This window comes from Nerophis lumbriciformis, linkage group LG25, assembly GCF_033978685.3.
Source record: "Nerophis lumbriciformis linkage group LG25, RoL_Nlum_v2.1, whole genome shotgun sequence".
Taxonomy (NCBI): domain Eukaryota; kingdom Metazoa; phylum Chordata; class Actinopteri; order Syngnathiformes; family Syngnathidae; genus Nerophis; species Nerophis lumbriciformis.
The window spans coordinates 12,465,838-12,490,760 of record NC_084572.2 but is presented as its reverse complement, the minus strand read 5'-3'; the positions used below and the strand labels follow the sequence as shown (position 1 = coordinate 12,490,760).

Here is a 24,923-nt window from a genome sequence, read left to right as displayed (position 1 = left end):
GCCTTCCGGAAAGCTCGGACCACAGTTGTGACCGAAACTATCTGCCCAGGCATTTACGATCCACTGGCAGATGTTGGCGTATGTCGACCGGCGCTATCTGCCCGTCTTAGTGAAGGTGTGTTCGCCTTCGGAGCTGTGTGAAAAAAGCCACCCGGCCTCTTCGCGTAAACTTCCCTTAACCACTCGCTCATCTTTTCTTCATCCATCCATCCCTTCGAGTTAGCTTTTATGATGACGCCGGCTGGAAAGGTCTCTTTTGGATGGGTGGAAGTTAGCATGGCAAGCTAGAACCACAGTGAAGGATGACTCCTCATTCCCTGTGGTGCGAATATTCACCGTACGTGCTCCCGTTCCACAGTGCAGTTCACAGGAATATCAGTTGCTGTGAAATACGGTAGTAATCCGTGTGCGGATGGAGAGATTGCGTCTTTTTATGATCCGGATCCTTGTCGCGTAGTAGGAGCCATTTTGTGGTCTTTACAGATGTAAACAGGAAATGAAACGTACGGTGATATCCGCGCGTTTTTTCTTCTTCTTCCGGGGGCGGGTGAAGCGCTTCCTGTTCTATGGGGGCGGGTGCTTTCCTTGGCGGTTGCTTGCGTAGAAGAAGAAGCGCTTCCTGTTCTACCGGGAAAAAAGATGGCGGCTGTTTACCGAAGTTGCGAGATCGAAACTTTATGAAAATTAATCGTAATAAAGCGCACCGGGTTATAAGGCGCACTGTTAGCTTTTGAGAAAATTTGTGGTTTTTAGGTGCGCCTTATAGTGCGGAAAATACGGTATATCAATAAGTGCTTTAAGTACATTATGCCTGTGTATGGTACTTTTTTGAAACCTTTATTTTTTAGTGCAGTCAGAACGGATGAGGTGCACTGCGCTGTTATTGTGAAGGGAGGAAGTGTGCTGTGCTGTGGTTCTCAACCGTAGAAAGTCAAACAAAAAACAAAAAAACAACCCTGGCCTGGTCGCTACCAGTGTCCAGCGCCATGAAATTTCTAATGGATGTACTCTGTTTTCATTCATTCGCTTCTCATCTGTTCCCGTCACAAGTCCACGAATTTGCATAAACAATGCGCGGCCCATTAATCGTTTCGGTATTTTTTTTTTTTATATTATATTTTCATGGTCGTGAGAAGCCAAAATCGAAATCAAAATTTCATTAATTGTCCAGTCCTACAATGGACCAAATAATGCTCTGTTAAGCACCCAAAACACAACTTCCTGGTTACATACACTTGAGACAACGCCTGGAAGCGAACTCTAGTTCTTCTGCATGTTCCCAAATGCAACTGTAACCAGGCGATGCAGAGCAACACCCGACAGAAAGCTGAGTGAAAATCATCCAAAAATCAAAAGTAAGCACAGCCTGGCTCTTTTCAACAAAGGGGTCCTGTTGATCATTATGCCGTTTGAAACGCCATCTTCTTGCAGTCTCAGGGAACCTTTTTGACATTTTATGCAATTGATATTATTTTTGTTGCGTATGTATGAGTCGCAAGACGTCACATATTAGGTGTGGGAGGTTATGTCGGACAATGTACAGGTTGCATAAAGGGTCCAACTGAGGTGCAACTTAATGCATATGATTACAAAGGGCATTCGTTGGTCCGCTGTCAAAAATACAAGTGTAAACGCTACCCAGACTGCACTAGGTGACCATCAAGTATCTTTTCATTTTTGACTACTTCTCAGATGTACTTATTTTGACCACAAACTAGTGTAGGGAAGTAACGATGTGAAAGTTCCTTGTCAAGGTTATCGTTAACATCGCAATATTGTTGAATGTGCTCAAAAAGTGCAAATAAACAAACTTATATCTGTTAACCAAGGTTTATTTAAAAAAAAAAAATTTAACATACTTTCCTTGGCAGAAGAAACATTAATTATGGTTTTGGTTTCTTTGAGCCTTATTGGTATTTGAGTGACCATTAAATATGACTATCTTCTTCCGGTTTAAATTGTCAAGTGTTTCATAATGATGAAGACAAAATGGCGTGCTTCACTTGCAGTTTATGTGACGTCACGTGGGTTCACTTCCTGTTGTAGACGCGTCTGTGTATAGATCTTCATATATTTAGCAGTATGTCAGTCTGACCATATGTCTTGTATTTATATTAGCATTTAGAAAAGCTAGCAACTGGCACCCTATTTGACATGTATCGATTAGCGAGCTAGTTGCTGGTGGGCGATCAGCGCACTAGCTGCTTCTCCATGAAATAAGCGGTATCGCCGAGCCGTGAGTTTATTAAAGTACGGTAATTAATCACAGTTTACAAAACAGTAATACTAACTGTTGACAAGTTTACCGCGGTTTATCATTAATACTTCATCCCTACTATGCAGAGACTGAATCAACAGTGCCTCTGCTGGTTTCTCTTAAGTAATGCAATCCATTTTACCTTTATTGCGTTCAGATGTGATTTATCAACAATCAATTCCACAAAATGATTAATAAAATGATACATATCACTAATAACTACAGCAGGTCTGTAGCATTGGGAGAAATCCATGCAAAATTACACCCATGCTTTTAAATGTAACTTGATTTTCCTAAGAAAACCAGTACTTTCTATCTCTGTCCAAACAGGATATAATAACTCAGACATGGCAGACCACTGACATTATTTTAATAAATGAAAGTCAATGCTAGTTTGTTTCATGAGGCTTTGTTTGTCGTTTGAGTGAAGTGTGCAGACCAGTTGCTGAGTAAACATTGATTATACAGAATGTGTATGTTTAGATGTCCTTTCTGATCACCTTTACAAGTGTTATTTAATGTCTTCATTACTGTATTTTCACAGCTACTTACATCCTTTTTTTGTTTTGTTTTGGACTGTTATATTTTTGTTGTATCCAAACAACAATAACCTAGAAAGGGAGAAAAACTCATTAAGTGCGTCTGTGTGTGTGTGTGTGTGTGTGTGTGTGTGCACCGATTTATGTCCCAGGACTTTCTTCCCCCTGAATTCCAGCAGCTTGGGTTGTCTGGGGCTTTGCTCCGTCCCGGTCTGATGGTAAAATTGCTTCTTTGACCCCCTGCCCTCAATAATAACTACTAATCACAATGGAGTAGAGTGAAGCCGCCCGAGCTGATCTGGCCTCAGTGCTGCAGTCCCCTTACTAATGAAACTGTAAAACACGCAAGAGCAAGCAAACTCACCTAGGTTTGGCGTTCAAAAGGGCAACATCACCATGGAGCTTTTATAACCCAGCAGGCAATGCAGGGAACACTCATAACCTGCTTCATGTCCTGTAGGTGTTGCCATAGTAGCACTTGTGATGCTGAATGATTACTAAGCGCAAGCAGCGTTTTGTTTTCTAGGTTGAGTGAAGCTTTTGAAATAGGAGTTGTATTTGTAGTTGTTCCCACATATGTTCCTTACCAATGGTTGTTCCCTAACTGTCTGTTTTAGGAGAACCACAGGCTGAAGGAGCAGAACGATGAGCTGAACGGCCAGATTCTCAGCCTGAGCTTGTACGAAGCCAAGAATTTGTTCGCCACGCAGACCAAAGCCCAGTCTCTGGCTGCCGAGATAGACAACGCCTCCAGAGACCAGGTAAAAATCACAACATGGTGTTTGATTCATGGAAGTTTTGGGCTGAATCTACACAAGCAGTTCAGTTCATTTCACCACAGCAGAGTTTGCAGTATTAAATACACTGGTATGGCATATGTTTCCAGGCAGGATCACAATTGGTTCAATATAGTAGATAGTAGAGCTGTCTTCGGTTAAGGATTTTCATAGTAGAATCTAATTAGTTAGATTTTGGCCATCAGTCGACTATGGTGTTTTTTTTAAGAGAAATAAACAGACGTTAACATGTAGTCGTGTATACTGACTGGTCACGCGGTGTCTGTATCGTCACATGGATTCTCAGTGATTCTCAAACTGTGGTGTGGTACGCAGGCTCCATCTACTAGAGCAGGGGTCGGCAATCTTTACCACTCACAGAACGATTTTGACCCGTTTCACAAATTAAAGAAAACAATGGGAGCCACAAAACTCTTTTGGAATTTAAAATGAAATAACACTGCATACAAAGTTGTTGTTTTTTTGCTTTGTGCTATGTATAAACCAGGGGTCTCAGACACGCGGTCCGCACCTTAATATGAAAATGTAATTTTACTGCGGCCCGCGACTTTTATATGAATACCGCTTGACAGCGTCATACTTGCCAACCCTCCCAATTTTTCCGGGCAACTATTCTCTCTAATGTCTGCTGATTTTCACCCAAACAACAATAATAAGGACGTTCCGTGATGGCACTGCCTTTAGCGCCCTCTACAACCTGTACATACAGCGTGCCAGCCCAGTTACATGTTATATGAGGCTTCTGCAGACACACACGAGTGACTGCAAGTCATACTTGGTCAACAGCCATACAGGTCACACTGAGGGTGGCCGTATAAACAACTTTAACACTCTTACTAATATGCGCCACACTGTGAACCCACACCAAATAAGAATGACAAAACAAATTTCGGGAGAACATCCGCACCGTAACACAACATAAACACAACAGAACAAATACCCAGAATCCCATGCATCCCTAACTCTTCCGGGCTACATTATACACCCCCCCTCCCGTGCGTCGGTTGAGGTGGGCGGGGTTGGGCGGGAAGGGGGGAGGGTGTATAATGTTGCCCGGAAGAGTTAGGGATGCATGGGATTCTGGGTATTTGTTCTGTTGTGTTTATGTTGTCTTACGGTGCGGATGTTCTCCCGAAATGTGTTTGTCATTGTTGTTTGGTGTGGGTTCACAGTGTGGCGCATATTACTAAGAGTGGTACGGCGTGGCGCAGTGGGAGAGTGGCCGTGCGCAACCCGAGGGTCCCTGGTTCAATCCCCACCTAGTACCAACCTCGTCATGTCCGTTGTGTCCTGAGCAAGACACTTCACCCTTGCTCCTGATGGGTGCTGGTTAGCGCCTTGCATGGCAGCTCCCTCCATCAGTGTGTGAATGTGTGTGTGAATGGGTAAATGTGGAAGTAGTGTCAAAGCGCTTTGAGTACCTTGAAGGTAGAAAAGCGCTATACAAGTACAACCCATTTATCATTTATTTATTAAAGGTGTTTATACGGCCACCCTCGGTGTGACCTGTATGGCTGTTGACCAAGTATGCCATACAGGCGTGTGTAAGCAGATGCCGCATACAACATGTGACTGGGTCGGCACGCAGATAGTATGGTGTAAAAGCGGACGCAACGACAGGTTGTAGAGGACGCTAATAAAGGCAGTGCCATCACGGCACGCCCTCAATATTGTTGTCCGGGTGAAAATTGGAGAATATTTGCCCCGGGAGATTTCCAGGGGAGGCACTGAAATCTGGAAGTCTCCCGGAAAAATCGGGAGGGTCGGCAAGTATGCAGCTGAGCCGCATCAGAGTGGTCAAAGAGCCGCACGCGGCTCCGGAGCCGCGGGTTGCCGACCCCTATAGGAGAGGTAACAGCTAGTGAGCTTACTTGCTGTTACCTCTGTTTGCTCTGCGACCCATAACGTTGACGGCTGTCTACTTTGGTAATCATATTTGAATGATTACAATCCAAACACTGCTACTTCCAAACTAGTTGTAGTTGTAGAGTATTTATTAGTAGCCAGCGAGAAGTATAATTTTGATGTGACGGATTGTAAACAGAAGTCACAAATCCTGAAGTACAGTCAGTATCTTACCCGAGGGGGTGTGGCTACAGTTTCCCAAATGGGAAAAGTTTTCTTTGCATGCATGTTATAGAATGTTACATTACATTTTCAATGATAATGTTGGTAAATTATTTAATTTCAAATGGTACATTAAATGGTAAATGTTAGTGTCAAAAAGACAGCCAAAAGAGGTTTGTAGATGAGAATAAATCTAAAGGTCAAATATTATGTAGAAATGCACCAAATTGCAGGGAATGTAGCCTTGATATTCAAAATGTTTTTTTTTAAGTATGTGTGGTAGCACTTTATGATTCCTCTTTTTTCTCAAAGGGTGCTCACATCTCTGAAATTAATAAAATTGTATCTTTTAGATAAGGATTGTTGTATAAAAACTAGGGATGTCCGATAATGGCTTTTTGCCGATATTCCGATATTGACCAAACCCTTAATTACCGATACCGATATCAACCGATACTGACATATACAGTCATGGAATTAACACATTATTATGCCTAATTTGGACAACCAGGTATGGTGAAGATAAGGTCCTTTTTAAAAAAATTAAATAAGATAAATAAATTAAATACATTTTCTTGAATAAAAAAGAAAGTAAAACAATATAAAAACAGTTACATAGAAACTAGTAATTAATGAAAATGAGTAAAATTAACTGTTAAAGGTTAGTACTATTAGTGGACCAGCAGCACGCACAATCATGTGTGTTTACGGACTGTATCCCTTGCAGACTGTATTGATCTATATTGATATATAATGTAGGAAACAGAATATTAATAACAGAAAGAAACAACCCTTTTGTGTGAATGAGTGTAAATGGGGGAGGGAGGTTTTTTGGGTTGGTGTACTAATTGTAAGTGTATCTAGTGTTTTTTGTGTTGATTTAATAAAAAAATAAATACAAAAAACGATGCCGATAATAAAAAAAAACGATACCGATATTACATTTTAAAGCATCTCTAATAAAAACACAATAGATCAGGCTACTAACAAACTACAGTAGTAATGGAATAATAATGTACAGCATTTACCTTGGAGAGTGTATTTTCACGATATCTCCTTCGAGCTGTTTTTCCGTCAAACACACCATCAGTAGCTTCTCCACATTTCAATGGATAAATGTTTGCGTTTATGTATTGCGTTAACATTCTTGGCTGGCATTAAACACATTCTGCTTCAGTATTGTGGGGACTTGCAGTGATGCGCTCCTGCTGCTTCGTCAAGACCTTCCTTGCTTTAATTCAAGAAATACCATCCACTTCTTCTTCTCAGCATTGTCTTAAACGTATGCCGATCTCTAGCTATAAGCTAATGCGAGCGAGTTTTGGGCAGATTTTACGGGGTTCACTGTGACAATTGCTACACCAATTAAGAGCGGGGTGCTTGTAACCCAAATTTTTGCTTGCAACTTAAAGCAAAACATTTAGCCGAGAGACAGCTTTTATCTCAAAACACTCTTAACTTGAGGTACCCCAGTGTATGTATATATATATATATATATATATATATCCATCCATCCATTTTCTACCGCTTATTCCCTTTGGGGTCGCAGGGGGCGCTGGAGCCTATCTCAGCTACAATCGGGCGGAAGGCGGTGTACACCCTGGACAAGTCGCCATCTCATCGCAATATATATATATATATATATATATATATATATATATATATATATATATATATGTATGTGTGGGGAAAAAAAATCACAAGACTATTTCATCTCTACAGGCCTGTTTCATGAGGGGGGTACCCTCAATCGTCAGGATAAAATCTCCTGACGATTGAGGGTACCCCCCTCATGAAACAGGCCTGTAGAGATGAAATAGTCTTGTGTTTTTTTTCCCCACACATACATATATTGCGCTCTACTACGGTATCGAGCACTATTTTTTGGATAACCTTATTAAGACATATATATATATATATATATATATATATATATATATATATATATATATATATATATATATATATATATATATATATATATATATATATATATATACATACACACACACACACACACACACACACACACACACACACACACACACATCTTTCCTCGTCTGAGTCAGAAGTCTTGTTGTTATTATAATGCAGTATATCTTGCTGTTCTATTCTGCAATATGGGCATCATCACTTGGTCTTTTTCCTACACACAGCTCACCTCCCACGCTTGAATTGGAATGAAATCAACAGCTTTTCTTTAAATACCGGGTCATCAAACAAGCTAATATGCCATTATTTCCACAGTTAATGGAAGCCCTGAAGGAGCAGGAGGAGATCAACATGCGCCTGCGACAGTACATGGACAAAATCATCCTCGCCATCATCGATCACAACCCTTCCATTTTGGAAATCAAGGCCGAGCCGCAGCGGTTTTGAGTCTGCCCAGAAGTGAGGGGAGCTTGATTAGAACACTGGAACATCTCCCCCTGCTGTTTGTGGTTTGGAAAACAGCCCTAAAGGGAGTGTCACCTTTTTGTGCTCGTGCTTTACACGCTTTGGGACTGGAAACGCGACACTCGACACGTGCACACTGGCGGGAAAAACTGGAAGAGCTTATCCCAGAGGGTGCTGTGATAGCAGTTGAGAGACATTATAGCCTGGTGTAGGCAAACACTGAGATGCTTGGCAACGAGAACAGCAACCTAACCACAACGCTTTGTGCCAGTCTTAACACTACTCTACCACTCATGCACTTGGAACCGACATGTTTGAAAAGCGGGTTGAGAAAAGTCGACAAAGTGTTCAGAGAGAGAGAGAGAGAGACTATGGCTCATGCACGCTATTTGGAGGTGGGTTTTGGTGAAGTTGCTCCTTGCAAATTAAGCTAATACATCACTTTACTCCTAAAAACATGTCTTCCATTAACTTTGCAGTGACAGTGTCACTGTTCAGGTTTAGTCATGCGTCACTTTAGGGAGGGGACACCGCAGCCAAGGAGTGTCTCTAAACTCACTTATGATGCTTGAAAGGTGTCACTTCTGTCAGCAATAATAATAAGTGCAACTATGTTGCACATAAGTTATGAAACAAATGTACAGGAAGTAATATCTGCTCCTGTGTGTGCATACATGGAAGGAACCTCTTTTTGTTGGTACTAAAGACAACATTAGCAAGCAAATGACCCTGTGATACTTTCCAATAACATGAATGTACATCTTGATATTTCACTTCAATATGCTGTATTATGTAATTAACTGGAACCTGAGTTTTGCTTTCTTGCACAAAACCTTTTGTTTCCCTTTTGCATGGCTCATATTTCTCTGTCTGTGCCTTGGGAGGACAATTTCAGGCGGCTCTTGTAAGATCCATTGATTATGAAGGTACATTGTATGTCTTAATCATGTTTCTGGACTTGTACATATTGTATTTACACAGTGATCATTTGTAAACATGTTCAGGTTGGATTCTATTTTCTACAAAGTTATTAGGAAAAGAACAAGAAATGGCTTAAGTGTCCAAAAATAGACAACTAGCACACTGCATTGTATGAAAGTTATCACTTTGTCAGTCTAACAAACTGTATAACACTGTTGGGTTTGTTGTATTTCCATGTGTTATTGCTCACAATAAGTGCACATATTTTCAGTTTTATGATTAGTTATCTGTCTTCCTAAACTAATCATAATGGTCAGTGAGCAATATATATTGTTATGCCTAACAAATGGTTTCACTTTTTGGGCAATTCTAAAATGGAAATTAAAGGGGTACACTGAGCTATGAAAAAATGCCACATTATTTCTTTAGGTTGTTTTTCTGCAGTAGTTATTTAAAACAAATCAACATGGTTACAGTGCTGGTTTTGCACTTACTGGTCCCTAATACACGCACAGGCTAATATCAAATGGAATATTTTTCAAAAATGTATGTAAATAATTTATGGTTGATGCTAATGTTTTGCATATTTATTTTTGTATTATTATTGTCGTGTACAATTCAACAGTCTTTTTAATACGGTGCCACTCTGTGTCACAAAAAATACATTAAGTAAATGTTGTCTTGTGATCTACAAACGCGCAAGTAAATTGAATTGTTTTTTTTTAAATAAAAAAAAAACATATACAAAATAAATATGCACATTTAAGCTGATTCTACATAAATTATAATTTTCTTTATGAAGCTAATGTTTAGATTTGTGCTTGATTTATGCAAGTATGCCTACGATTTAAAAAGTGCATTTTAATCAATACAAACCATAAAATACAATAAAACTATTGTAAAAAAGTACAAACATGGCGCCGCTGTGGCGCCCTCTAGTGTTGAACTTCTTGTCTGAGACATACCAATTTGACCATCGATCCCAGTCCACGGGCGTACTTCAAACCGCAGCACAGGTGAGACGCAATTAAACTAAAGCAGTGCTTTTTTATACATCGAATCATCAAAAATAGCAACTTTATTTCCCCGTGGTTGACTCGATAGTGTGTTATTTACCGTTTTGTGGCCTTTAGCTTACACGATAAGGCTGTCAATCACACGGCTAAAACATGCTTAGCATTTAGCTTAGCGGCTAACAATCATTTCTTGTTAAGAGGTAGCAAAACACACTTTGAAATTATGACACACTATATGAACATTCAAATCAATAACATGCTCTGAAGGTGTCAAATGTAACTGCATAGAGTTAATGGAAGGCCCATTATTTAGATACAACATGGCGCCCACCTCACTTTGTTTGAATGAAAGGTTGGCTGTAAACTAGGCTGACCATATTCTGAAATCCCAAAAAGAAGACACATATATGCGTGCCAAGGCCGGGACTAGGTGACAATTTGCCAATGATACTCGAACTTGCTTTATAAATAATATATTTATTTAAATAAAGCATTTTTTCCCCCTCTGTTGACATTACAACAAAATAAGTCACACTTACATTCTGTAACTTTCACAGTTTTAGAAAAAGTGCTGAGGTAGCAATTTTCAAAATAACCTCTTGTGTATAAGTAAACATAAATATTGCCAAAAACATGCACCTGGGGATAGGTTGATTGGCAACACTAAATTGGCCCTAGTGTGTGAATGTGAGTGTGAATGTTGTCTGTCTATCTGTGTTGGCCCTGTGATGAGATGGTGACTTGTCCAGGGTGTATCCCGCCTTCCGCCCATGTGCAGCTGGGATAGGCTCCCCCGTGACCCCGAAAGGGACAAGCGGTAGAAAATGGATGGATGTTTATTAAATGTAAACAAAAAACAGGTAGCAGCCCATTCTTTAAAATGTCTCTTCTCAGTCTGGTGGATCATTGTAATGTAAAAAATATAAATAATGCCTCAAAACATTTGAAACAAAAACCGAGGTTCTCAGAGAATACACCATAGGCAATGTTCCCTCTAAGGTGCGCGCCTTGCGCAATTGCGCACTGCTCAAGCGCCCTCTGCGCACAGCAAATATATGCCGCGCACCAAATCAAATCCCATCTGAATTCTAAACAAAATAAACACTTTTATTCTGTGTAATTTTGCAATGCAACTCTGAGTGACAGTGACAACAAGCGGCCCTAACGGTGTTCGTCAACTCCGTTCAATTGAACACTGTTCAATTATTGTAACGTCTATCGAGATGCTTCGAGGACAGGAATTATATCGATCACTTTATTGAAGTGTTTATATTCGGCCATAACCACACCAAAAACATGAGTAAAAAACTTATATCTCGAAAAACTAGTCATTTTTTGCCGTACAAACCAGGCCAAAAGCAACTTGTCATCTGTCACCAACACGCATACCACTAAGCCACTGGTGCGTTTATGGCCACACAAAAAGTCGGACAACTCAAACACCACACAAAGTTACACTATGACTCCTCAGTCATACGTGTGCTTATTCTAGGGATGTCCCGATCCAGGTTTTTGCACTTCCGATCCGATACCGATATTGTTTTTGCACTTTCAATCCGATACCGATACTGACCGATACCGATACTGACCGATAATGGCCTATCCGAGCATGTTTAAAGTTATTTAGCCTACTTAGTTGTCAGAATCATGTTGAAAAGGGTTTTAGTACTCTTGATAACAACTAGCCAGCTGAATTAGGGGAGTTTGAATAATACACAATGGTTGGTAACAAGAAACTGACCTGTTTATTCAAGGATAAACACAAAATAGACAAAATTATACATGACAAACAAAAATGGCATCATTGAAACAAGGGCTGGGCGATATGGCCTTTTTTTTATTATTGCGATATTTTAAGACCATATTGCGATACACGATACATATATCTCAATATTTTGCCTTAGCCTTGAATGAACACTTGATGCATATAATCACAGCAGTTAGATGATTCTATGTGTTTTGATTGATTGATTGAGACTTTTATTAGTAGGTTGCACAGTGAAGTACATATTCCGTACAATGGACCACTAAATGGTAACACCCGAATAAGTTTTTCAACTTGTTTAAGTCGGGGTCCACTTAAAATTGATTCATGATACAGATATATACTATCATCATAATACAGTCATCACACAATATAATCACATTGAATTATTTACATTATTTATAATCCAGGGTGTGGAGGGGGGCGCCGGATGTAAGTGTCAAAAAGACAGCCAAAAGAGTTTGATATGAGAATAAATCTAAAGTTAAAATATAGGGTAGAAATGCATCCATTTGCAGGAAATGTAGTCTTGATTTTCAACATTTTCTTTCAAGGCTTGCATGTCTACATTAAAACATTCTTCTTCATACTGCATTAATATATGCTACTTTTAAATTTTCATGCAGAGAAGGAAATCACAACTAAAAAAATCACTAATTTTTTCATACGGTGTTGATGTGGAAATTTTTGCCTCTGCATTTTGATGGTGTGGACGTGTGGCACCGAACGGAGATAAGCGTCTCGACAGACGTTATAATATTTGAACAATGATGACGAAAACTGTTTTCTCTGTCGTGTCCGTGTGTCGAAAATTGTTTTGCGCTTATTTTTTTATTTGATTTTGTGCGTGGCATATAATTGCTATGCGCAGAGGACGTTTAAACAGTGCGCAATTGCACAAGCGCCCACCTTAGAGAGAACGTTGGTCACAAGGCTGCGCGAGCATCACAGCTAACGTTAGCCATGCTGCTATCTCTCTGCTCAGGGAGGACGTATACGTATGTGACGTATGACGTGACAGTATGTGACGTGTGTAAAAAGGTGCGCTTGCTGTCTGTGAGAAGCACAGACACAGAAAAGAGTGAGAAGAGCCTGTCGTGTACTGCCAGCAGCTAAAAGCAACTGCGTAAGAATCCACAGACTTGTGGATGTGTTGAAGGTGTGCTGGAAAATGCGGAACGGAAAGTAGGGATCAGGAGTTTTTTTTTTTAACTGGATCTGGATTGGCATTTTCCCATGCCTTGCCGATACGCATTTTTTTGCAAATATCGGCGGCCGATCCGATCCAAATATCGGATCGGGACATCCCTAGCTTATTCTACTGTCATTTATTATTAATGTTAATTCATTTATATTAATCATGGAATGCTGTTACTAGAGAAAGTTACAGGAATGCACACTTCATCCTATGCTTACATTTCATTGTGCAACATGAGGATGTTTAAGGGGAACTAAATGTGATCTCTGAAAGGGGTACAAATGATTTCCAAAGCAGGACCCCCACCCAGACATATTGTACAATAGTAATCCATAGCTTATGAAAAACAAGATTTCTTTTATTTTCATTACAAGTGGGCCAAATCACTAATATTACAAAATAATCTCATGAAAATGACTCCTCTCATTTGAGGGTTATTATAAAAGATTGGTTTGAGACAGGTGTGCTGCTGGTATTGCCACGTGTGATGTTGCTCACATGTGCTCCACTGAATGCTGAGGGAGTTTTTGTGTTTGCTCAGACACATGAACAATTAGAGGGAACATTGACCATAGGTGAAGAGTATTTCGCAAATCAGTTAAAACAACAATAACATTTCTTAGCCAATTCTTTTTGGCTTATGTAAAGAAAAAAGAAATAATGCCGAGTCAACATTTAAAACAAAAAAAAGGAAGAGTAGCGTATTGCGTTTCTTCTTATCTAGTCGTCTTGGCCTTCCTCATCTCCTTGGTTTTCCTCCTCATCTCCCTGGTCTTCCTCCTCGTCTCCCTGGCCTTCCAAAAGAGGATGTATGGTCAGTTTACTGTAAACTTTAAAGAGTGCGGTTCTGTCGTGGCTATGCCCTTACATCAAACTATCCATCCATCCTTCCATTTTCTAACGTTTGGCCCATTATGGGGTCGCGGGGGTGCTGGAACCTATCCCAGCTACACATGGGCGGAAGGCGGGGTACACCCTGGACGAGTCGCCACCTCATCACAGGGCCAACACAGATAGACAGACAACATTCACACATTAAGGCCAATTTAGTGTTGCCAATCAACCTATCACCAGGTGCATGTCTTTGGAGGTGGAAGGAAGCCGAAGTACCCGGAGGGAACCCACGCAGTCACATGGAGAACATGCAAACTCCACACAGAAAGATCCCGAACCCAGGACCTTCGTATTGTGGGCCACACGTACTAACCCCTGTGCCACTATCTTTTAGATATCAAAATGCCACAGTACTCTACAGACATAGTGGACAGAAGAGAAGAAGCCCTTGAGAACATCTGTGTTGCCAATGGTACAAAAGGCCAGTCTGAAGGTTTGCTGAAAGAAGCCTCTGTTGGCAATGGCTGCCGATCGAGAACCAGTATTGGGTCGAATCGTCTAAAAAGGTCAAAACCGGTCAAATCGAATGCCACCAAACCACCCTACATGCTTAATGGACTTTTAAACCATGGCTTTAAGGACAAGGATACACAAGCAGCACCTGCAAGGACTAAGACGAAACACAGCAGCACCTTTTCAACTATCATGGGTCCTGGCAGAAGCAGTCATAGCAGCGCTCCAGGTGGCATCTTGATAAACCGGACCGCCAGAGAGGACCACGCATCGTCCACTTCTAAGCAACCGGCAACCGAACCCAGCCCACCTGCGAGTACCAGGGCAAGGAGCCTGAGATGGAGAAGGAAAAACAGCTATAAGAAGAGGTGCGTCACCTTTCTGACCGTTGCTTTGTGGGTATTAATTGTATTTATTCTGGCATATATGAGTAGTAAGGATGGGCTATATGGCCTAAAATCCATATCGAGATATATATCGCAGCCTCTTGCGATAATGTTATACACAATTAATTATTTGGTATATAAATGATAATAGAACCATTTTAAATGGACTACAAAGGTTCTTAATTTGGCTGCTACTGTTTGCGGTAACATATTGTGTAATTTCCAGTTGTATTATTTTTAGGGCTGTGCAGTGATTAATTTTTAAAATTTGATTAATCACATTTTGGAATTTAGATTAATCATGATTAATCACGGGTGATTACTCACTTGCATGATTCAAATTTACTAAAGAAAAGATTGTAATATCAGTACACAAATGCAATTTTGTTGTCAGAATGTCTTTCAGGCACGTTTTTAAACCTTTTACTTGAATGCATGTCATTTATTTGCACAAAATCTGGTAACAGCATTATCTAAAGTTTTTTCAGGCTTTATTTTGAAGTGAAATTTGCTAGTAATCACTCCAGGGAGTTTTCTCAATCATTTTGTACAGATGTATGCATTGATTGGATTACTGACTATATAGCGGTTAAGTTAAACAAAAAAAGCTTTTTCTGTCAAAAATACATTTCATTAATCTAAGTGTGTTCTTGACTAATGCGATAACTTTTTGTGTGATAATCACAGGAGTTAGCATGTTAATTTTGACAGCCCTAATTATTTTCCCACAATTATTATTAATCTACTTGCTAATATACTGTTAATAGTTAGTTACTTTCTGCTGTAACATGGATCCATCAAGTCTGTAAAAATGTATTAAGCAGCTTATTTTTGTTTCATTTGGACACTACAAATTTGCATACCAAGTAGTTTCATGGGCAGTATTGGCCATATTGATTGTTCATACTTTTTCATCATCTTTAAATAATAAAATGTTTTATTATATCTGTAGTCCCAACAAAAACATGGCATGGCAGTGTGACAATAATTAATATTTTTAAAAAACATCCTTATTACCTTTTATTACAACATTCAAAATAAAGTGAATTGGGACAAATAACTAAACAAAAGCAAAATATACTATTGGCATTTTTTTTTCCTGATTTCGTAAATAATAACAAAAATGCCAAAAACGATTTTGTGGTTATGATAAATATTGATCTAATAATTGTAGTATCGTAATATACCGTAATCCCTCGTTTGTCACTCTTAATTGTTCCCGGACATGACCGTGATCAATGAATTCCCGTAAAGTAGGAATCATCATTTCTTAATCAAATATTTTCATAGCTAGAGCATAAAAAACGGTTTATGACCTTCTAAATACATTTTTCAACATTATGAGAGCCCTCTAGATGCAAAATAACACCCATTCGTCACCATACTCTTTTCATCCAATATAGTATTGCTGCCTGAGGCTGAGCCAGTTAGCGCCCATGATACTGAACATCGTACTCTGATTGGTTTGGTTTTATTTGGTGGCCAATGCCACTTGTAGTATAGGTAATTTTAGACCATTTAGTCATTTTTGTGCTTGGAAATGTTTAATTGAGAGGTCAAATATTGTAGGCTTTGATTATAAAAAACACAAAAAAATATGTGATGTGGTGAGGCTGCAATATTGGAAGCGCCATGTGGTGAGGTAAGACAGTACATGATATTGTTATTGTTGAGATTTGTATCGATCTGCCCACGCCTGTTTATTCAAGAGCTTTAGCTTAGCGGTAAGCTATACTGTTTTTGTATCCTCCTATGGTGTGTACTGTAGCAGATTTAGCTTTTCATAGTCCTCTAACCCTCCAGTGATAATAGTACATGTAAGAAACATGTTTTTTTGGCACAATGGAAGAGAGGATTAGTGATTTTGAAGCGTCACTGTAGAGGGACATTAGCCGCTAGCAAGAACGCTGCGTTACGTTGAGGACGGCTTCAATCTCTTGTCGCTGTGAAATTTACGGGACACAGCTAGATTGTGTCATCAACGTGCATCATCGCGACATAACGATATTATTAAAAGCTTTATCGTCAGTCAAATAATTTTATCGGCAGTATCGCACACTCCTAATGAGTATCCACATATAGTACCATCTAAAACATACTAAGATACTCAGTGCCTTGTTAAATAATAGACTAATACCACTTTCAGGCATTGACAAAGATCACTCATTTTACATGTTTATTTTATTTGAATTGCAGTCTCTTTATAGCCAGTTATTTTTCTCAAGTATCAATGAAATTAGTCCAACATGATAATCAGAAGCCCTCTATAGAGACTCACTGCACGCATGTCCTGAGAAGCCAACACAGCACATGACGCCGCCACTAGAGGATGAAGACTGGGAAAAGGATTGCCAGGCCAATGTGGAGAAGAGAGTCCAACCTTCTGGTAAATAATATTTTTGCTTATAATAATAACACCCGTCTTGTTATTTGTAAAATATGCAATGTGTTGATCATCCGAAATAGGGGTGCAGATTACCATGAATAATGTTGCTTTCTGTGTATTCATTTAATTCATGGGATCACCTGGTTGATTATGAAAAAATGTTTCGTCCATGTTACAATGGTAATGTGTAACTGCTTTACAGTAGCAGATTGTATTTGTTATTTATGCTTGTTTATTATGAATAATCTGACACAGTTGGAGGCAGGGCTAATTGTTCCTGGATGGATACACCTGATTGAGGGTTTGCACTTGCCGCACGGCTATGAGACATTGCTCACGTGCATTTTCTTTGTTGTCCCTGCATTTAATTATGCATGCATTATACAGTTCCCTCAATCAATATCTTTATTTTTCTTTGAAAATATTATAACTCCGCAGTTGGATATAAATGTGAATCAGCATCTGTCAGAGCAGCAATAATGGTAATTTAGGCTTTCATGTAACATGCCAAACTAATGTCTCGATGGCATTGTTCTTCCTTCCAGGTCAAGAAGATGTGCTGCAGTTGACTTTGCAGGGTTTATCACTGGATCAATGGGAGGGTTTGGGAATCGGACCCAATTACAACCCAGCCATACACCATTCACATCCCCTGCAGTGGCACTGCCCTGAAATCGCTGCAGAACCTGAACAGTTTGCAGACGCAGATGAGTAAACCAAAGAGACATTCCATGTTCCTACCACCATCACTCAATTGGATGGAAGATAGTTTTTGACCTGAGCAGGTAGATACTTTGGGAAAATGAATAGGTTATAATAAACATTCATGCTGTCATGGCATCAATTGATTTATTTTGCTGTGGCTTTACATTTGGATTTTATATACCGGTAGGTTTTTTATGTTGTGATGTATGTGTGATTTGTGAATGCTTCTCTTTTAAGTCTGTCTTTTTTTAAATTATTTTAGTGGGGTTAAGTGCTTTTAATGTTTCAACTAGTTATAGCAATATTTGTTTTTAGGCCCTTTTGTTTTGTCAGTTTTAGTGAATCACATCCAGGCACAGTTAGCAATACTACAAAATGTCATGAGTTGTTCTGACCCATGGTTTCAGTTTCAGTACCTGAATAAATCAAATGTTCTCTTGGTCAAATCTTTGTTTCATTGCCTTTGTCAGTAGGTCTTGTGTTATGTAGCAATGACTATGTCTGGCCGATAGATGGCAGAGCTGTTGCAGCTTTTTAGCATTTTCTCACAGCATTGGGAGTTGAGTGGGTTCATTTCCAAGGACTCACTTGCATACTTACTACATTTTTTCCCCCAAGGTCCATTCGTGAAGGGCTTAATGATGAAACATTAAAGGTGTTTTCATCATATTAAAACCCTCTAAGTACACCTAAGTCACCATTTGACTAAATTGATAAATTATGTTTTTAAGCGCCTATGAGATTTTATTAATTTTCCTCAACTTCATTAGCATTTCTAAAAGCAATATGGAAGAGTGTTTATTACAATGTCGTTTTTGTAAGTTGTATAGGATTTATTTTTGGGAAAATGCATTTGTACACACACACACACGAAAGCCCTCCCCCAAAAGAAACACCATACCTTCTTATAGATGGAAGTTATGCTCCACTTTTGAGTAAATAAACACCCAGACCACTATTTGGAAGTTGATATTGGATGTATATTAGCATCTTCTGGCTTGATTACTCTTGAGTCAAACAATATATTTAATCTGGAAAGAGGTGCTATTAAGTTGTTTTATCTGTATGATGATGTCACTGAGTGATATACAGGTTGTGTGCCTATCCTAGCTGCACTTTGGCCACTTCATCGCAGGGCCAACACAGACAACAATTCACACTCACACATGAGGGCCAATGCTGCTTTCATTGAAATTATATCAAAAGAAAGTTTGAAATGTCTTGAGCCTATGTCATATATTTGTTTCACCTTGTAAATCTAATTGCTGGAATAAACAAACCATAGCATGATATTGTAATTTTTGGAGTTTCACCTGTATCTATCTTGGGCTTGTCTGTGATTGTTCCTTTCTTTAGTTGTCCCAGTGGACACTTCCAACACACTTTCAATCGCAATTATACTGGTCCTCCTCCTAACAATACTACAGTCTATTTTTTTTAAATTAAATACAGATCTGTGGTTGTACTAAAAAGCGCTGTTTTTGGTGATGACGTCAATAAAACAAGCTGCAGGGCATCAGCGCCAATTCTCTTTAGATGTGATTCAACAACAACTATTCCATCCTGTTTGATCTGACATGTTGCATCTTGAGTGATCTAGTCTAGTGGCTGATGACCGGTTTTGTCAGCCTGGCGCAGGATTGAGGCTTTGTGGTTGGTTCAACTTCCTGTGCTCAGTCTTAGCAAACACAAGGCCTGTCACTGTCATTCTGCTCTTCTAAACCAGTTTGGGCTGCGTGGAAAATGTTGTCAGATGCTTTGTCCAGATGGTGATGTTCAGCTTGTGAATAAATCAAGGTGTCATATTATTACATTTTTAGATCATTTTCAGAGGTTTGTCAAGAGTGTGTTCAAAATGTGTTGCTCAAATATCTCGCCTTAATGTTGGATGTTTGCCTTACCGGGTAAGCTCTACTGGGAGTGTGCACGTTTGGGAAGCGCTAATGTGCACTACCCGCTATTTACATACTGTATACACTGTAACTCTGCACTTTTGCAATATACTAATGCCATATATTACCTAAGACAACATAGTGCGACAGGAGGACACAAAAGTTACAGTAACATTACGGTCACATCATGCTAGGTTAGCCTAATCACTCAAGACATCTTACAGCTCCCATATCTGTAGCTAACTGAAATATAGTTGGCAGAGCCCCAGGCTTTGTTTCATTTGTATTTGTACTCCATGATGTTGTGAGTGTATGCACATAATGCACCCATTCAGTTAGGGATGGTATCATGTCAATGAGAACAAGGATTTTTCCTCTGAAACACCCAGGAACTTAAACTGACTGTTAGAGCCTCACTAAAATGGAGGGATATCAAGTGAGGGAGATGAGATGATAGATTTTTCTTATGTGTGGTGCTCATTAACAGGCTCTCGGAACAAATTTTACCGTTAGTATGTCAATAAAAAGTTGAGTTTGCATTATAGGGAACCAAATGTATGTGGTTGAGGCATGAATTATCATTCACATACTTTGCATAAGGAAATCTACACCATTATATCAAATATCCTGTTTGATTGTAACCTTGCACAAACAAATGAAATCCAATACAAGAGTAACACAAAGTATGGCAGTTAAAAACTTGATAATGCTCCATTTTAATTGACACTGGCATATTGGTATTACATCTTTTTTTTCTACCAGTGGTACAATTAAATATGAGATGCCTTTGTTGCTGGAGGAACATCTTTAATCAGTCTCATCAGCCAAGTCCTGATGGGACTAGGTTGCTTTCATGTAACAGCTCTTAACTGGATGATGTAAGAACATATTAGCCGTCATTAAAATGGATGGATACTTGATAGAAGAATCTCTCTTTGCTCATGCAATAACATGTATCAATGGCATTCTGCCTTGCTCTGTGTGTGATACATTAAACATAAAAAACACACACACAGGCTTTAAAAACACACACTGGTTTTATCTTCCTCCGCTATGACTCACATCCAGTTGAGGTTTTTCTCATCTTGCCTTTTGTGTCTCTGCTCATTGTCAGAGCCCTTGCGCTGATTGGTTATGTACTGTATGTTGGCTTGTAAGAAAAGATGGCTGACATTAGCTAACCACAACCAGGCCCAAACAGTAGAAACTGTTTTTAGGAGATTCCAATATCTGTAGTCATCTTGTGAAAATTTATAAAAGATGGAAACTCCCGGTCAGTGTGTCTTAATATGGCTGTATGTTAGCTTTACCCAGTTTGGAGTTTTGTTTCACGGATATTTGACAGTTAAATTGAATGAAATATTGCCTTTCTATCTTTTGGCTTTGTCAAATTACCTAATCAGATGTGATGGAAGGTTCAAAACTTTAAGTTCTCTGGTGTGTATTTATGTATTGTAAAGGGTTCTTTTGTTGGGACTTGACCCAGATGGAAGACAGCCAGGTTGTTGCGATTGGGGTGATGGATCGCTGAACCGTTGCCGTCTGGACCCAGAAATGGTGCAAGCCCTCATGACAATACACAATGTTTCCTCACTCTAATAAATCAAGATTGCATGCTCTCACAGTCCCTCTTGGCCTCAAACCCCCCAGCCTAATTTTTTTGTTTTCTGGTGCTTCTATCTCACTATTCTGAAATAAACTCTTGCCACATGTGGTGAACAGAAGAAGGGCAACTGATTTAGCCAAGTCGGTGAGTCAGGAGTTGGTATGTTTTTCTTCTGGGGTGAAATCGTCACCATGTTGTGAAAGTGGAGCATGGTGTTACTGTTGTATGTCTGCGTCAGTGTTTTTCCAGGACCGTTCTAACTGTAACATGATTGCTGGTAAAATTGTGAACACATGGCTCTGTAAACACATTGTTACTGGTTCATGGAAGTTCAGTTGGCTGCATTTTAAGAGGGTACTTTCAGAGCTGAGCAGTTGGTTGGGTTGTTTTGACTAGGTTGTTGGTTTGTTTTATCCATTTTTGAAAAAAAGCTTAGGCTGTACAGAGTTGCTGTGAGCAACAACTTAATAATGTACAGTACTGCGACACACAGTATTTTTCATCTGGTGATATTTTTACTACCAAATAACCATTCGACGTTGTTTCAAAGTTGTGCTAAGAGACACAAACAACCCTGATAATCTTGTTTTCCCCCTACTAGTTGTACAGTTGCATTCCCTGTTGTAATGAAAAAATGTTTTAAACCGTACAAATGTCCACGACCAAATAAAGAATTGCGAGTTGCCGCTTGCAATTTTAAAAAACGTTGAGCTTTGTTAATTGTTTTGGTTTTGTTGGTCCATTGCAAACCACTGACAGTTTTTATAGGGTGTGCCAAAAGTGCAGATGGGAAATTGTGTCATGCTTTATGTCACAGTGTTCCGAAAAGGTTTGAGGGATGTTGAAATTAAGGAGGACATTTCGAGCATTTATAAGATTAAAATGTTTATACAGGTAAAAGCCAGTAAATTAGAATATGGTGGAAACTAGTGATGAATTAGTGATGGTGGAAACTTTACACTAGACTTCAGGCAACGTGGATCCTGTGCCTCTCCTGTCTTCCTCCAGACTCTGGGACCTCGATTTCCAAAGGAAATGCAAAATTTGCATGGTTGGGTGATGGTTTGGGGTGCCATGTCATCTGCTGGTGTCGGCCCACTCTGTTTCCTGAGATCCAGGGTCAACGCAGCCGTCTACCAGCAAGTTTTAGAGCACTTCATGCTTCCTGCTGCTGACCTGCTCTATGGAGATGGAGATTTCAAGTTCCAACAGGACTTGGCGCCTGCACACAGCGCAAAATCTACCCGTGCCTGGTTTACGGACCATGGTATTTCTGTTCTAAATTGGCCCGCCAACTCCCCTGACCTTAGCCCCATAGAAAATCTGTGGGGTATTGTGAAAAGGAAGATGCAGAATGCCAGACCCAAAAACGCAGAAGAGTTGAAGGCCACTATCAGAGCAACCTGGGCTCTCATAACACCTGAGCAGTGCCAGAAACTCATCGACTCCATGCCACGCCGCATTAACGCAGTAATTGAGGCAAAAGGAGCTCCAACCAAGTATTGAGTATTGTACATGCTCATATTTTTCATTTTCATACTTTTCAGTTGGCCAACATTTCTAAAACTCCCTTTTTTGTATTAGCCTTAAGTAATATTCTAATTTTGTGACACACGGAATTTTGGATTTTCATTTGTTGCCACTTCAAATCATCAAAATTAAATGAAATAAACATTTGAATGCATCAGTCTGTGTGCAATGAATAAATATAATGTACAAGTTACACCTTTTGAATGCAATTACTGAAATAAATCAAGTTTTTCAAAATATTCTAATTTACTGGCTTTTACCTGTAGATGTATTTATAATAAACTACTTTTATATACTCCTTTCAAAGTTTACTTCAGACATGACACATCCCACCACATTTTCTTTGTTTTGGGATGTTTGCAAATTTTAGTTGAGGTAGCTGATACTGCAAATTTGGGTTTCAATCCGATCCCAAGTAAATAGTGAAGTGAATTATATTTATATAGCGCTTTTTCTCAAGTGACTCAAAGCGCTTTACACTGTGAAACCCAATATCTAAGTTCCATTTAAACCAGTGTGGGTGGCACTGGGAGCAGGTGGGTAAAGTGTCTTGCCCAAGGACACAACAGCATTGACTAGGATGGCGGAAGCGGGGATCGAACCTGCAACCCTCAAGTTACTGGCACGGCTGCTCTACCAACCGAGCTATACCACCCCAATACATAGGGTCTGTATTACCGATAAACATGCTTTTTACTTGAACATTTTTCAAGATTATTGAATGATTTTGTGATTTTGCCTTTTAATTTCCATAAATATATAACCAGATTAAATATTGACGGCAAACAAACATTTTAGAGAACAATTGTTGTATACAAATAATCAATGTTACAATATCAGCAAAATAAAACCGGTGTTCACTTTTATTACTGACAGTTTTAGCAAAATAAAGTCATTGGTACAAAACAAATAAAAACTACTATTGGCTCTATATAATATTTTGTTTTTTTGCTCCCCTGTTTCCAAGACTTGTAATACAATACCAACAATGTAACAATATCAACAATAAAACAAATGAACACACTTCTTTGGAAAGATAAACAGACGAGCAATGAAAATATCAATCTAATCATGCTAGTATCGACCAGATGCTAAAACTACCAAATACTTGGATCGATACGGCCACCCATATAATTTATGCAAAAATGGATTCTAATTAAGGACACAGGCATCATGTTAGGAAATAAAGTACCACCTACCTGCCTTTCACCACCCCCTCTCTGAAAATCCTGTATGCTATTAAACAATAATTACTTTTAGCATGTAACAACTTTGTACAGCCTATGCCATAAACCTAAACAGTAACATCATCAACATACTGAATACTGTAGTACGTAGCCAAGCCCAGATAGGGGCAGTATTTATCAGCCCAGCAGTCATTAACTCTGGCCGGTTGAGATGCTGAGCTCGTAGCACTGCCTCCATCTAGACGCCGACCTGTAACGACCTGCTTGTCTGGCTGCTCTGCCCACCTGTCTGCCTCCCACAAGCTTGCCTTTATCGCCGCCTGTACCCGTTTGGTCTTTGACGGCAGCTTGCTCAATGCTCACTCATCCCCCAATTTCCTATTTTTTTTTGCCTTTTCTGCCAATTAGTTTTACTGTCACAGCTGCCAAGCAGTTCTTTCTCTGAGTGTCTTTTGTCTTGTCTGCCTGTAGTCAGTTTGTGGCTGTCTTGCTCCCCTGCCGAGGCATGTCAGGATAGGTGCTGGATAACACAGACCACTTACATACGCAAACACAGGGTGAGGGAAGCTTTGATGGAGATGAGAGACGACATAAACTGATACAAAAAAGAGGGAGAGAGGTGGAAACAAGGAAGTGTGAGGAAAGCAGACAGATAGGTGGGAAAGGAGTGAAATGAGTGCTGGAGAGACAGAAAGACCAGGCATACCGCTTGTTAAGAGGCTGCTATTCATTTTTGTTTTTTCTATTAGATTAACAACAAGACATCCTGTTAATATGAGGAGCAGAGCTGCGACCTCTACTGGGACTTAACATGCACAGAAACAAACAGACCGTGACTGTCACACTCTCTTTCACTTTGTTTTACACACACAGACACAAACTGCACCATCATGGCTTCCTGAACCACTAATAAAACTAACAGAACAT

The 24,923-nt window shown here is 39.5% G+C and overlaps 2 protein-coding genes across 9 annotated transcripts in view; both read left to right on the top strand.

The window, feature by feature from the left end:
* The window catches only part of rab11fip4b (RAB11 family interacting protein 4 (class II) b), a 102,645-nt gene extending 93,502 nt beyond the window's left edge, over positions 1–9,143 (top strand). For 5 of the 6 annotated variants that reach the window (XM_061983752.1, XM_061983749.1, XM_061983750.1 and 2 more), the window contains 3 exons: positions 2,949–3,014; positions 3,414–3,557; positions 7,908–9,143. In XM_061983752.1, coding sequence (XP_061839736.1) covers positions 2,949–3,014; positions 3,414–3,557; positions 7,908–8,039 — 342 coding nt within the window. In that variant the 3' untranslated portion in view covers positions 8,040–9,143. The remainder of the gene's footprint in view (positions 1–2,948; positions 3,015–3,413; positions 3,558–7,907) is intronic. The other variant, XM_061983751.1, reaches the window with a different exon arrangement.
* A 770-nt stretch (positions 9,144–9,913) lies between these two features.
* LOC133621601 (uncharacterized) overlaps positions 9,914–24,923 on the top strand; it is a 182,946-nt gene continuing 167,936 nt past the window's right edge. Inside the window, exons 1-5 of one of the 3 annotated variants that reach the window (XM_061983746.1) lie at positions 9,914–9,994; positions 14,186–14,357; positions 14,431–14,672; positions 16,961–17,076; positions 17,622–18,217. In XM_061983746.1, coding sequence (XP_061839730.1) covers positions 14,497–14,672; positions 16,961–17,076; positions 17,622–17,791 — 462 coding nt within the window. In that variant the 5' untranslated portion in view covers positions 9,914–9,994; positions 14,186–14,357; positions 14,431–14,496 and the 3' untranslated portion in view covers positions 17,792–18,217. Of the gene's footprint in view, positions 9,995–14,185; positions 14,673–16,960; positions 17,077–17,621; positions 18,218–24,923 lie in introns of those variants that run through there. The other 2 variants (XM_061983745.1, XM_072916055.1) reach the window with 2 other exon arrangements.